The 14,929-nt window shown below is 50.3% G+C and overlaps 1 protein-coding gene across 4 annotated transcripts in view; it reads left to right on the top strand.

Annotated features, from left to right (window-relative positions):
* The window catches only part of RAMP1 (receptor (G protein-coupled) activity modifying protein 1), a 52,370-nt gene extending 39,747 nt beyond the window's left edge, over positions 1-12,623 (top strand). For all 4 annotated transcript variants that reach the window (XM_011929595.1, XM_011929594.1, XM_011929597.1 and 1 more), the window contains one exon: positions 12,041-12,623. In XM_011929595.1, the coding sequence (XP_011784985.1) occupies positions 12,041-12,296 (256 nt within the window). In that variant the 3' untranslated portion in view covers positions 12,297-12,623. The remainder of the gene's footprint in view (positions 1-12,040) is intronic.
* The last annotated feature ends 2,306 nt before the right edge of the window (positions 12,624-14,929 follow it).

Below are 14,929 nucleotides of genomic sequence, written 5' to 3'. Positions count from 1 at the left end.
ATGGTCTCGATCTCCTGACCTAGTGATCCGCCCGTCTCGGCCTCCCAAAGTGCTGGGATTACAGGCTTGAGCCACCGCGCCGGGCCGGGATCAGGGTTTCTTAACTTTTTTAAATGAACTGGGAAGCTCCACATCTTTTTCTTTCACATTAAGAATTTGCAGTGGCTCATGCCTCTCACTCCTGTAATCCCAGCACTTTGGGAGGCTGAGGTGGGATCACTTGAGTCCAAGAGTTTGAGACCAGCCAGAGCAACATAGTGAGACCCTATCTCAATTAAAAAGAAAAAAAAAAAAAAGAATTTGAAAGAACTGCGAGGGATCTAGGGCCTTTTGAGACAGCAATTCTTTAATAACATTTTCCATTTTTCTTCTTGGAATTCCTCCTTTTTAAGTCAATATTTGATAGTTTATAATTTCCCAAAAAGTATCTCAATTCACAGAGGATTTTCCAATTTTTAACAAACTATTTTTACACATTAATCTCTTATAATTTTTCTTTTCTTTTTTTTTATTCGTTTGTTTGTGTTTTTAGGACAGTGTCTGACTCTCTTGCCCAGGCTGGAGTGCAGTGGCACGATCTCGACTCGCTGCAACCTCTGGCTCCTGGCTTCAAGGGATTCTTGTGCCTCAGCCACCCAAGTAACTGGGACTACAGGTGTGTACCAGCACGCCTGGCTAATTTTGGTATTTTCAGCAGAGATGGGGTTTCCCCATGCTGCCCCGGCTGGTCTTGAACTCCTGACCTCAAGTGATCTGCCCACCTTGGCCCCGCAAAGTGCTAGGATTACAGGCGTGAGCCACTGCGTCTGGCCAATATTAGCTTTTAATAATTATTGATGGACAAATTATTTGCCATTTGGAGAGATTTATTCTTTTTAAAAAATATCTTGCTTTGGATACTTATTTTGTTTATTTTCATTTATTTTTGTTTAATAACAAGATAATTTACAACTGTTACTTTTTCTCAGAATCCACTTTTGCCCCATTCCATTCATTTGTACACATAGTATTTTGCCATTCTTGTTTCTTAATATTTTGTAATTGAATTTTTAACTTCTCGCATGACTTCAAAATTATGTGAATGATCTTTCTAAGAATTCCGTTTTTTAAAATATATCCTTTTTTTAAAACTAATTTTTAGTTTTCAATATTGTAGCCTAAGAATATTGACTTATGATTTATTCTCTGGGGATGTGATGAGTCTCTTTTTGCTGCCTAATACGGACCCAGGGGCCTTTGAAAAGCTGGCTGAGTCTCTGTAGAATGGAACCTTTATCAGTCACTGCATCAGTTTATTAACATTATTTTTCATAATCATTTTATGCTACTGTTTATCTACCTAGTCTTGGGAGGTGTGTTTAAGTCCCCCACGATCTTGCGTTCCTGGCAGCTGCGGCCGTCTGTGCACTGCGGCGTGGTGCTGAGACTGTTCTAGGTGGAGTATCCCTGACAGCCCCATGGATGGCCCTTCTCACTGGCCTGGGCCGGGTCTGCTGGGAAGCCTGCACCCCTGCTCACCTTCTGTCTGCGTCTCCTCGGCACAGCCCTCTCTCGCTGTCTTCCTTTAGCCTTTGTTTCACTTTGCCTTGGAGGTGGCCGCTGTGAACAGAGTAAGTGGGATTTTGGCTCTCACCCTCCCTGCCCTGGTGGTGCCTGCAGTCTGGTTGTTGAGACCAACAGTGATTCAATAATCACATGAATCCATGGACAGGCACAAAGTAACGCACATCTAGGAAGGAAAACCCCACTTTGCTGGGGGAGCCAAATATGATTGAAGCATCCAGAAAGGCCTCTTTGAGGACATGGCATTTAAGTGAAGGGTGAGCATAGGGTGGCCCTGTGAAGATGAGGCTAAGAACTTTCCAGGTAAAAGGAATAGCACGTGCAAAGGTCCCGAGGCAGAATGCTGGCCACTGTGGCCAGAATGTGGCTAGCAAGAGGGAGGGGACCCAGGTGAGCGGGGAGTGTGGCTAGAATGTGGCCAGCAGGAGGGAGGGGTCCCAGTTGAGCAACCCACACAGAGGCTTCTGAATCCGGGACAGGTGCAATGGTGAGCCCTGAAGGCATGAAGCAGGGGTGGGAAGGTGTGGACGGTGGGTTAGGGCAGGTGCCAGGGTGTGGGATGTGGCCTGGAGAGCCCGTTGTGGCTGAGCCCAGCATGCAGAGTGGAGGGCAGTGGAGGGGTTTGATGGCTGCCCCTGACTAAACTGGAGGAGACAGAAAAAGGGGTGCATAGATGCCAGGCCTCCACATACTCACTGCAGAAAGGTGGAAGCTGCTATGTGAGTTGTAATAACCCATCCACCAGGACAAGTCACTTCTGCCCCATCCTGGGCGCAGTGATGGGGCCTCAGGAGGGGGGGGCACCCTTGAGGGAAGGGGAGCCATGATAACTCAGGGGATAGGCAAGTCACACGTGTTCACAGCCAGAAGTGAACGGCCCAGGCTTCAGGTGGAGGAGGGAGAATGGGGAGCTCACAGGTGCAGCCCAAGGCCAAGAGAGGAGGAGCGCTTTGCGGGGGATGCCTCTCCTCCAGGGACTGGGAAGGGCAGGGGGCTTCAGTCAGTGAGGATGCCCCACTGCCACCCGGAGCAAGGCTGGAGTGAGGATGAGGAGGGGCCTGGAGCAAGGACGAGGTGGAAGAAGGAGGGATCGGGAGAAGGAGGAGGTGCTGGGAGGAAGAAGAAGGGGCTGGGAGGAGGAGGGAGGGGCCAGAAGGAGAGAGGGATCAGGAGGAAGAGGAGGGGCCAGAAGGACAGGGAGATGGAGGAAGCAACAGGAGGACCAGGAGGATGCAGAGGTTTCTGCAGAGGGGGTGGCGGGGGGGAGAGAGCAAGGAGGAAAGTGGGGTCCTGCCCCCAGGGCCCACCCTGCACCCCCACTCACCCTCCCACAGGGCCCCTTCCTGCCTCAGAGTTGGGTCCCGCAGGGCCCCCAATTCCACACAGGAGGCCACTGAGACTGGAGAGGTCCAATGCCTGTCCCCACTCCCTGTCTGCACTGCACACCTGCCCCATGAGCCACTGTCACCAGAGGGTCCCAGCCCCACCTGCATATCAGAGCTGTCTGGTGGGAAGACCCAGACTGCCCGAGATACCAGGTGCGGTGGCTGCACATGCAGTGATGTCAAATCTAGTTTCCTGTGAGCCTTCCTGCTAAAATGAGCTGTTGAATATAATGATAAAAAGTGTGTATGCTCAAGGTGGAAAACCCAGAAAATCCAAACAAGTTGAGAGAAAAGTCCTTTGTGTTATCACCATTCTGGTGGAGACCACCCCTGTAACGTTCTGGTGTGTCCCCTGCCCGTGTGGACCATTTTACCCCAGTCCAGGCTGTTTGTGGTATCTGGTCTAACCTGCTGCTGCTTTTTAAAACTATTTATTTATTTAGCAGAGAGACTGGGTCTCACTATGTTGCCCAGGCTGGTCTTGAACTCCTGGCCTCAAGCGATCCTCCTGCCTCAGCCTCCCAAAGTGCTCAGATCACAGGCGTGAGAGCTGTTCTTTTGCCCAGCTTTAGAACATAAATATTTTTCTACATCTTAAAATGTTCTTCCTAAATATAATTTTAACAGCTACATAACAGAGCTGCTCATAAATAATTTCTGTGACCACTGTCCTGTTGTTTGCTGTTTTTCATAATTATAAATCTGCAGTGGACACCTTGTTAGATCACTGCTATCTATATTTCACATTATTAATTTAGGATAAACCCCAGTAATGGAATTATGGGGTCAAGAGGCATCTATGAGTTTGACATTATTGATACATATTGCCACATTGTATTTCAGAAAAATTGTACCAGTTTATCTTCCGTGAGGAATACTGTGAGTGCTTGCCTCAGTGTCCTACACCTTCGCTAGCATTCAGCATTCTTTTCTTTTTTTTGAGACAGGGTCTCTGTTGCCCAGGCTGGAGTGCAGTGGCAGGAACGCAGCTCACTGCAGCCTCAATCTCCCACCTCCCTGGGCTCATGTGATCCTCTGACCTAAGCCTCCCAACTAGCTGGGACTACAGGTGCACGCCATCACTGGCAAATTTTTGTATTTTTTTGTAGAGACAAGGTCTCACTGTGTTGCCCAGGCTGGTCTTAAACTCCTAGGCTCAAGCAATCCTCCGGCCTAGGCCTCCCACGGTGCCGGGGTTTCACGTGTGAGCCCCCGCGCCCAGCCTAGCATTCTCATCTGTAAGAGAAGTGCCGTCTGGATGTATGGTCTTCCATTTCACATGCCTGGTAGCCATTTGTATTTCTAGAAGAAACAGTGATTTAAATGCCTCATGGGGATTCCTCTCTGTGTTTTGTAGCCACCCATACACCGCCTTATCTGAATCCCTACCCCATGTCTGCCTGGCATTGGGACAGGCTCCCCGAGCCAGCCTCAAGTGGCTCACCCACGCTGGCTGTCAGGATACATGGGGTGGCACCTCCCGCCCCAGCAGGTAATGAAAGCTGCTGGAAGCCACCAGGCTGAATCTTCTAGGGTAGAGGGAGGCAAATACTGATGCACATACAGTGAACTGAGGCTGGGTGTAGTGGCTCATGCCTGTAATCCCAGCACTTTGGGAGGCCAAGGCGGACAGGTCACTTGAGCCCAGGAATTTGAGATCAGCGTGGCCAACATGGTGAAACCCTGTCTGTACTAAATAAATAAATAAAAGTTTGCCAGGTGTGGTGGTGCACGCCTGTAATCCCAGCTATTCTGGAGGGTAAGGCAAGAGGATCACCTGAACCCGGGAGGCAGAGGTTGCAGTGAGCCAAGATCATGCCACACTGCACTCCAGCCCAAGCAACAAAGCAAAACCCTGTCTAAAATAAATAAATAAATTGTAAAAAGTGAATTTAAAGCCAAAAGTGGTTTCCCCTCCGATTTTCTGATGATTTAGACACACATTGCCTGGTCACCTTTTGCTTAAGTATAAACTCAAAAAGGACGAGAAATGTATACTTCATGAGCCAATCAAGTGAGGACCTGTCTCTTCATCTTAATAGGAGACTAAGGCTTGAACAAGCAAATGAGGTCTCCAGGATCACTCTGGGTAAGAGGTGGAGCTGGGATTTGAACCCAGGTCTGTGGGTGACAGGGCCCAGGCTCTGATATTTCCTATTAGGGCCAGCCAGGGGTAGCTGGGGGACAACTGCAACCTCAGGGTGTCCCCAGAGTAGACGACTCTCCTGTGAGCATCAGCGATCACACTTTCTTACCAGCAAGTGAACCACCATGAACTGCAGTGCCGCGCCTGAACTTGGGACCCAGATATGCTGGAAACTCCCGCCATAGGATTCAGGAACATTCCGAGCAAAGTTTGCTTCGAGCCCCAGAATAGAAAGTCCTAGCCAAAAAAGGATAATTGCTCAGTGACATGAGAACTGAAACTTTGGGGAGTTCGAGTCAGGGTGTATTTTTCATGACTATTTTGGGTCCTTCAGTCCTATGTTCTGTTGGGCAGAAGAATGTCTGTACTCTGAGGGGAATTTTTTTCATCACATCCTCACTGACGGAGCTCACAACATTTATTGAAAGTTTCAGCTGTCACTTCTGTATAAATAAACAGGATGAAGTGGGCAGCCGACAGCACATTAGAGATATTTTTAGACGTGGGTGGCGCTGCAATCCAGAAAGCTAACGTATCAAGGAGAGAGTGCCCGGTCCCAGAATAGCCCACCCACACACGGCCCTATCTGCCTCAGCGTGGCCTCAGCGTGGGTTCTCTGGTGGCGTGGCTTCCTGCATCCGCTCCTTCCTGTTCTGTTTGGCCAGTGCAGAGATGGCAATAGCTCCTCCGAAAAATGCCACAGCTCCGCGCCTCAGAGGACAGGGGGCAGTGTTCAGGATCATGTATCACTGGATCTGCAGAACACCAAAACCTAAACTGCCTGTGGGTTTGGAGGGTCTGAGATATGGGACAGGATCATCATTCAAAGCAGCATTCACTGGGCAGATGCAGTGACTCACGCCTGTAATTCCAGCAGTTTGGGAGGCCAAGGCAGGTGGATCACCTGAGGTCAGGAGTTTGAGACCAGCCTGGCCAACATAGTGAAACCCCGTCTCTACTAAAAATACAAAAATTAGCCCGGTGTGGTGGACCGTGTCTGTAGTCCCAGCTACTCTAGAGGCTGAGGCAGGAGAATCGCTTGAACCAGGGAGGCGGAGGTTGCAGTGAGCTGAGATTACACCACTGCACTCCAGCCTAGATGAGAGAGCGAGACTTGGTCAAAAAAAAAAAAAAAGAGGCAGCATTCTCACTGTTTAACCCTGTAGCTGAGAAGCCTAGACTTGGTTTTCAGCAACAATAACATGTCTAACATTTACCGTGGACCGGCCACCACATAACATGTACTCATTCGTTTTTTTCCCCACGATGAGACTCAGACTGTCACAACTTCCTGTGGCTTTTTCCACTTCTGTTTTCTTCTTGAAACATGAGTCCTTGCTCACCTGGAAAGACCGCATACCCCAGTGCCCACAGGCAGGGCACACCCTCTGCTGCCTGTCCCTCCTCATGCCTCATCTACTAGGCCTCTTGCATGGGCTAAGGGAGGCGCTGTGCACTCAGGGCAGTGACCTAGAGGGCGGCCAGGGAAGAAAAAGAGTGACCGTATGATAGGGGCTGGGGCAGAGGGGCGCTGGGATGCTGGAGAGGCCCCTACTTTTTCTGTATAGCCTCTTAAAGGCCCCGAGGGTCTCCTCACATTTGATTTATGACCTCTGATCCATTTACTCACTTTCTAGATTAAGTATAAGGAAAAGTATCCTTCTATTGTCTTCATTTTCACTGTTTTTGGAGTCCGTCATCTATTCACATGGATCTCAAATTCTTTCTTATGACTGAAGAACTTTCTCTGACATTTCTTGTAGCACAGGTCTGCTGGCAATGAATTCTGTCAGCCTCTTTTTTCTCAAAAGGTTCTTATATCAACCTCTTTTTTTTTTGGTTTTTGGTTTTTTTTTTGTTTTGTTTTCTTCAAGACAGAGTCTTGCTCTGTCACCCAGGCTGGAGTGTAATGGCCTGATCTCAACTCACTGCAACCTCCGCCTCCCAGGTTCAAGTAATTCTCCTGCCTCAGCCTTCTGAGTAGCTGGGATTACAGGTGTCCGCCACCATGCCCAGCTGATTTTTGTATTTTTAGTAGAGGCGAGGTTTCACCATGTTAGCCAGGCTGGTCTCTAACTCCTGACCTCAAGTGATCTGCTTGCCTCGGCCTCCCAAAGTGCTGGAATTACAGGTGTGAGCCAATGTGCCCAGCCTCAACCTCATTTTCAAAAGGTATTTTTTTCTAGGTATAGAATTCCTAGAATATAGAAAATTCCTAGGTGTAGAAAACAAGAATGTGTTTCCCCTCCCCCCAACCCCTAATACTTTCAAGATGTTGCCCATTGTCTTCCCGCATGACAAGCCTCTGATAAGAAATTAAGAAATCTGCTATAACTCACTGTTCTTCTGTATGCCTTTTTTCCTCTGACTTCAAGATTTCTTCCTTTTTCTTTGGTGTTCAGCAGTTGGACTTCGATGTGTCTATGTGGTTGTTTGCTATTGTAGCTGCTTTGTTTTCTGTCCTGTTTTAGGTTCTCCAAGCTTCTTGGATCTGCAATTTTATGTCTTTCATCATTTTTTTAAAAGCCTCAGCCATTACCTCTTCAAATATTTCTTCTGCTCCATTCCCTCTCCTCCTTCTGGGACGCCCACATTATGAGTTGAAGTTGACGTCATTTACAGGATTGTCGTGTTACACAGGTCCTGGATGCTCTAGTCTTCCCCCACTTTTTTTTTCTCTTTGTGTTTCAGTTTGGTTAATTTCTACTGACATATCTTCAATTTCTCTCTTTCCTCAGTTTTCGTGTCTGCTGATGGACCCATTGAAGGAATTCTCTCTGATGCCATGTCTTTTTATTTCTAGCAACTGTCTTTGACTTTGAGTTTCCACCCCTCTGCTTAAATTCTCCATCTGTTCATGCATATTGTCTACCCTTTCCACTAGACCCATTATCATACTAGCCATTCTAACATACCTGTCTGACATCTAGGTCATCTCTGAGTCTAATTCCATTCATTGTTTTGCCTCTTGGCAATGGATTGGTTGTTTTTGTTACTTCTGAACAAAAATATATATATAATTTTTATTGAATACTGAACATTCATGTATAGAACAGAGGTGACTACAGTCAATAGTATTTACATGTGGAAATGGGTAAGCCTCTTCTGTCAGACTGTTAGTGTGGGATTTGAGTCAATCTTGTTAGGAATAGAACTGGGTTTGGGATTTGTCGTTGTTATGGTTATCTTCAATGTACCATAGGCCTCAAGTACCTCTAGCAATGAGCTGCCATTGCCTTGTGCCCAGGGTTGGGACTAGGGCACTGGAGGAGATTTCTCAGTGTGGTGCCCCACCCTCTGCTTTCAGCTTTCTCTTGCCTGCCTGTGCTGCAGCATGGATCTCGCCCCACTTTTTCTTGGCAGTAGACAGGTACTGCTTGTTATTCTACACCAAGGTTATGTTCAAAGGCTTGGGGAGGGTTCTCTGTGTCCTGATCCAGCCTCAGTTTAGACAGGCCCTTCCCTGTGCCTTTTGCTTCAGAATTCCTACCCCTTTTTCCTGTGGCAGACAAACTCTGCTGGGGTCTTGGGTGTGACTGTCCTGTCCCTTCCCCAGCGAGAAGAGATCACTGTTTTTTGTTGTTGTTGTTTTGAGACAGAGTCTTAGTCTTGCTCTGTCACCCAGGCTCAAGTGCAGTGGCGTGATCTCAGCTCACTGCAACCTCCACCTCCCACGTTCAAGCGATTCTCTTGCCTCAGTCTCCTGAGTAGCTGGGATTATAGGCACCTGCCACTGCACCCAGCTAATTTTTGTATTTTTAGTAGAGACAGGGTTTCACCATCTTGGCCAGGCTAGTCTCAAACTCCTGACCTTGTGATCCACTAGCCTCGGCCTCCCAAAGTGCTGGGATTACAGGCATAAGCCACCATGCCCAGCCAAGGCCTCTGTTTTGTATGGTGCAGGATCCTAGGCCAGGATAGTTTCCTGGTGCCCTTCCAAAGAAAAAGAGTTCCTTCCTATCCTTCCACCAGCCATGGTGTGTCTTTGCCTGTGCCCTGGGGGTGACAGGCTGTGCTGTTCCTCCCTCAGCAGCCTAAGACATCTGCTTCCCAGGAGAGAAGCGTCTGGGATGGTGGAAAGGGCTTTGAGCCTGTTCCTACCCTGGCTGCAGCCCTGGTGGCACAACTGCCACCGCAAGCCTGGCATCACACTGGCATCGTGGATACGGGGGTGAAGGGGACTTGACAACTGCCCTAGAGGCACTCAGGCTGCCCCTATGGGGCAAGGGCTCATTCAAGGCTTACTGGCTTATGGATGCCCACTGTGGCCTCAGCCCCCAGTGAGTGCGACTTGGACCCAGACAAGGAAGTGTCCAAGCTGTGGCCAGATTTGGCCACCAAGGGCGAGGGACAGTGGTGAGGTGTGAGACCTGTGCAGTCACACCCTGGCCCTCTCACCCGGAAGCCCTCCAGCCTTCCCAAACCTCTGTTTCCCTGTCTATAAAACGATGGGTAACAGCGGTCTCCAAGCGTGAGCAAGATCACACACAGGCCCTGCTGAGCCTGTGCCTATCATGCAGGGGCACCCAGTGGATCTTCATGATAACAGCAGTTATCATAGAATGGTGACAACAGTGAATACCACCAAGACCCCTCAGGCAGTCAGTCCCTGAAAACAGGCTCTGAGCCCCATGCAACACCAGAGGGGCCTTTCTTCCTGAGTCTCACGGCTGTTCTGTGAAGCAGGAGGTTGGGGGTTGGGGGAAATGCAGGGCTGGAGGCAGAAGGATCCAGCGTGGTCTGGGTTCTACCCATGGCCAGTGCAGTCTCAGAGCCTCAGTTTCCTCTGCTGGAAGAGGCACTTGGCACCCACGTCCTGGGTTGGAAGATGACATGGAAGAGCACCGATGGCTGGGTCCACTTGGGTTTTGTCCACTTCATTTCAAAGGGCAGCCTGTGGCCTACAAACCCATGTCAATGGAAAAAGTTGTTCAGAAACAGATGGTGTTTGCTCTCCCCAGAGAACCCTGGGGGAGCAGAGTCCTCAGAGCACCTAAGGGGCAGGGTGGGAATGAGCTCATCTGCTACGACTTTGAGGGTTAGAATTCCCGGAGCAGAGGGGACTCCATGATGGCTGCTCTCCAAGCCAAGCCCAAGGAGCACCCCAATGGCACACCCTCGGCCCGTGCTGCCCAGGCCCCTAGCTCAGCACAGCCACCTCCACTCCCTTCCCTCTAGCCTGGTGGCAGCCATACCTGTGGGTAAAGGCACCTGCAGCCATGGCAGGATAGGTCAGGGGCCCTGTGTGAAGTCCACACACACAGTCACACACAATAACACAGTCACACTACACACACAGTCACACACACAGAATAACACAGTCACACCCGCACAGTCACACACACAGAATAACACAGTCACACCTGCACACACAGGTTCACACACAGAATAACGCAGTTACACCCACACACAGGTACACAGAATAACACAGTCACACCACATACAAATAACAACAGTTACATGTACGGGGACACACACAGAGGATAACACAGTCACAAACCCACAGAAAATAACAAGTTACACTCACACACAGGGACACACACACACAGAATAACACAGTCACACACACAGAATAGCACAGTAACAGTTACACAGAATAAGTGTTACACAGTCACAGAATAACACACACAATCACACACAGAGAATAACACACAGTCACACAGAATAACACAGTGTTACACAGTCACACATAGAAGGTCTTACACACACACAGAATAACAGTCACACAGAGAATAACAGTCACACCCACAGTCACACACAGGATAACACAGTTACATATACATATAGTCACACACACAATAACACACAGAATTACAGTCACATGCAGAGAATAACAGTTACACACAGTCACACAGAACACAGTGACACAGTTACACACGGAATAACAGTCACACAGAATAGCACGGCTATTCACACAGTCACACACAGGGAATAACAGTCACACACAGAATAACAGTAACACAGTCACATACAGAAAATAGTCACACACAGTCACACAGAAAATAACAGTCACACACAATGTCACACAGTCACAAAGAGAATAACAGTCACACACAGTCACACACAGAATAACGCAGCTACACACAATCACAGAGAATAACAGTCACACGCAGATAATAACAGTTACACAGTCACATAGTCACAGAGAATAACAGTAACACACACAGTCACACAGAAAATAGTCACACACAGTCACATATAGAATGTAACAGTCACACAGAGACAGTGTCACACAGTCACAAATAGAATAACAGTCACACACAGTCATACACAGAATAATATAGTTACACAGTCACAGAATAAGTCACACAGTCACACACAGAATAACAGTCACACACAGAATAGTCACACACAGAATAACACTGTCACACAGTGAATAAGTCACAGTCACACAGAATAACACTGTCACAAAGTGAATAATAGCCATACACACAGTCACACAGAGAATAACACTGTCATACAGTGAATAACAGTCACACAGTCGCACACAGAGAATAACAGTTACACATAGTCACACACAGTCACACACAAAGAATAATGATTACAGTCACACACAGAATAACAGTCACACACAGACGCAACACCAGCCTGTGACCTTGCCCGGGGTGGCAGAAGGAGCTGGTGGCGAAGGATTCGGTGGCAGAGGTGCAGGCCTCATTGGCCACCCAGCCTGGGTCATCCTTCCGGTGCAGACAGAGCTGTGAGAGGCCCCACAGCCACGCCAGGGCTTCCTGCACCACGGGCCGCCATGCAGGTTGCCTGGGAGTCCCCCTGGAGCCACTGGGGCCCTGCCCTATTGGATCCAGGGCTACTGCCTCAGTGCCAGGGCTTTTCCAAGCCAAGCTCCAGGGCCGCGTGAGGGGCCACAGTGTAGCGCCCCTGGCTGGGGTCCCGCGTTGGTTCCCCTGCCTGCCCAGGGTCTCACCACCTCCTCTTCCATCCACAGGAGCTACAGGGAGCTGGCTGACTGCACCTGGCACATGGCGGAGAAGCTAGGCTGCTTCTGGCCCAACGCAGAGGTGGACAGGTTCTTCCTGGCAGTGCACGGGCACTACTTCAGGGCCTGCCCCATCTCAGGCAGGGCCGTGCGGGACCCACCTGGCAGCGTCCTCTATCCCTTCATCGTGGTCCCTATCACGGTGACCCTGCTGGTGACGGCACTGGTGGTCTGGCAGAGCAAGCACACAGAAGGCATCGTGTAGGCAGGGCCCAGGCTGCCGTGCACCCAGGCTGCAGGGTGAGGCCAGGCAGGCCTGGGCGGGGCAGCTTCTGGAGCCTTGGGACAGAGCAGGCCCACAATACCGCCCCTTCTTCCAACCAAGAAGAGCTCACAGGAGTCCAAAGTAGTCGAGGCTCTGGCATTAACCTGGAAGCCCCCCCCTGGCTGGAGGCCACCTCCACCCTAGGAAGGGGGCAGGGACGTGACTCCAACTTACCTCTGGAAAGGGTCCCAGCTCAGGCTGCTTACCCCATAGCCACATTTGTGGATGAGTGGTTTGTGATTAAAAGGATGTTCTTGAACTTGGAAAGAGTCATTACCTCTGAGTACCCGTCACTGGGAGAAGGGTGGAAACCCAGGCCCTGTGGACTCTCTTTTCTCTGACAGGAGGAATCAGGGGCCTTTGCTCGGGGGTGACATTGGAGCCAGTGTTGAGTGCACTGAGGTGCTCCTCGGGATTCTGGGTCCCTTGCTGCCCCTGGTGACACAGAATAATACAGTCACACCCACACACACAGTCACACACACAGAGTAACAGCCACACCCACACACACACACAGAATAACACAGTCACACCCACACACAGTCACACACACAGAGTAACAGTCACACCCCCACACACAGTCACACACACAGAGTAACAATCACACCCGCACAGTCACATACACAGAATAACGCAGTCACACCCACACACACAGTCACACAGAGTAACACAGTCACACCCGCACACACAGTCACACACACAGAATAACAGTCACACCTGCACACACAGTCACACACACAGAATAACACAGTCACACCCACACAGTCACACACAGAGTAACACAGTCACACCCACACACACAAATAAGTCACACCCATGCACACAGTCACACACACAAAATAACACAGTCACACCTGCACACACAGACACAGAATAACAGTCACACCCACACACAGTCACACAGAATAACAGTTACACCCGCACACACAGTCACACACAGTCACACACAGAGTAACACAGTCACACCCACACAGTCACACACAGAATAACACAGTCACACCTGCACACACAGTCACACACACAGAGTAACAGTCATTCCCACACAGTCTCACACACAGAGTAACACACACAGTCACACACACAGAATAACACAGTCATACCCACACAGAGTAACACAGTCACACCTACACAGTCACCCACACAGAATAACACAGTCACACCCACAGTCACACACAGAGTAACACAGTCACACCCACACACACAAATAACACAGTCACACCCACGCACACAGTCACACACACAAAATAACACAGTCACACCTGCACACACAGTCACACACACACAGAATAACAGTCACACCCACACAGTCACACACACAGAATAACAGTTACACCCGCACACACAGTCACACACACAGTCACAGAGTAACACAGTCACACCCACACAGTCACACACACAGAATAACACAGTCACACCTGCACACACCAGAGCTGGATACACTGAGATCACAGACCAGCAAGGGCTGGGCCCCTCCCCACAGATACCTGGGGCCTCGGGTGCAGGCTCTTCCTGTCTGTCCCCGAGGCATCACCGGCTTGGCCTTCTGTCCCTCAGCTCCCTGCATCCCATCCACACTTCTGCCCATGTCCCCACCTGTAGCTGGGCTTCCAGAAGGTTCTGGCTCCCCAAAGGAGCCCCTCCATGGTCCCTCCTGGGTGTCCTCTGAGTTCAGACCCCTCCTCTCGGGCCCCTGCAGCCCCCAGGACCTGTCCCTTCTCCAGTGACTGAGAAGAGTGTCCACTCCCCCATCACCTTCGACTTGGCCTCTCCCTCTGCCCCACATGACAGCCCCATCCAAACACGGCAGCCAGTGCCGTGGCCTTGTAGTTTCAGCTTCAGCACACCGCAGCCACGTGGGGCCACCCACTGCCCAGCCTGGGCTGAGCCCATCAGACACCAGGCAGCTCATCGCAGCAGCCTCCCCCCATAGAGCCCCTGAGCCTCCTCCTGGGTGTTGCAGTCCCCACCCCACCCCCACAAGGTGCACCCAAACCTCCGCAACCAACTAGTCCCAAGAGGCATCCCCAGCCTAAGAGACCAGAAGGAGCCCCGAGTGGCTTCTCGGCTTCTCCAGCAGAACCATGGCTGTGGTGTGGGCCCGTTTTCCCCAGAGGAGCAGGTGTAGCTGTGCCTTCCACTGGGTCAGGAGAGGAACCCAGGGTTGCTGACAGTGGGCGGTGGCCTCAGGGGCTGCTTCTCATCTCTATCTTGTTGGGAACTGCCGGGACTCCACTGTCCATGACCCAGTCTCAGCCTTGGGCCCTCAGTGAGGGTCTGGTCAGGCTGCTGCGCCAGGCCCCAGCTTCCTCCGCTTCTAGGATGTGACCACCTGTGAGTGGAGAAGCCGAGGGTGCCCTAGGGCCAGTGGTTTGGGGCCACAAGGAAAGAATAAGTGTGACAAGAACAGCAGTAGCATTTGCGTGAGCCGGGCACTGCACTGTGAACTTGTATTCATGAAACTCTCAGAGAAGCCCCTTGAGGGAGGGCCTGTCCTTGTCCCCATTTCACAGAAGAGGAAAACAGAGTTCAAGTCACTTGCCCGAGTTCCCTCAGGAATCTGTCCAATAAGATTC

This window comes from Colobus angolensis, unplaced genomic scaffold (assembly GCF_000951035.1).
Source record: "Colobus angolensis palliatus isolate OR3802 unplaced genomic scaffold, Cang.pa_1.0 Scaffold82, whole genome shotgun sequence".
In the NCBI taxonomy this organism is placed as follows: domain Eukaryota; kingdom Metazoa; phylum Chordata; class Mammalia; order Primates; family Cercopithecidae; genus Colobus; species Colobus angolensis.
This window is presented reverse-complemented; position numbering and strand designations above follow the sequence as displayed.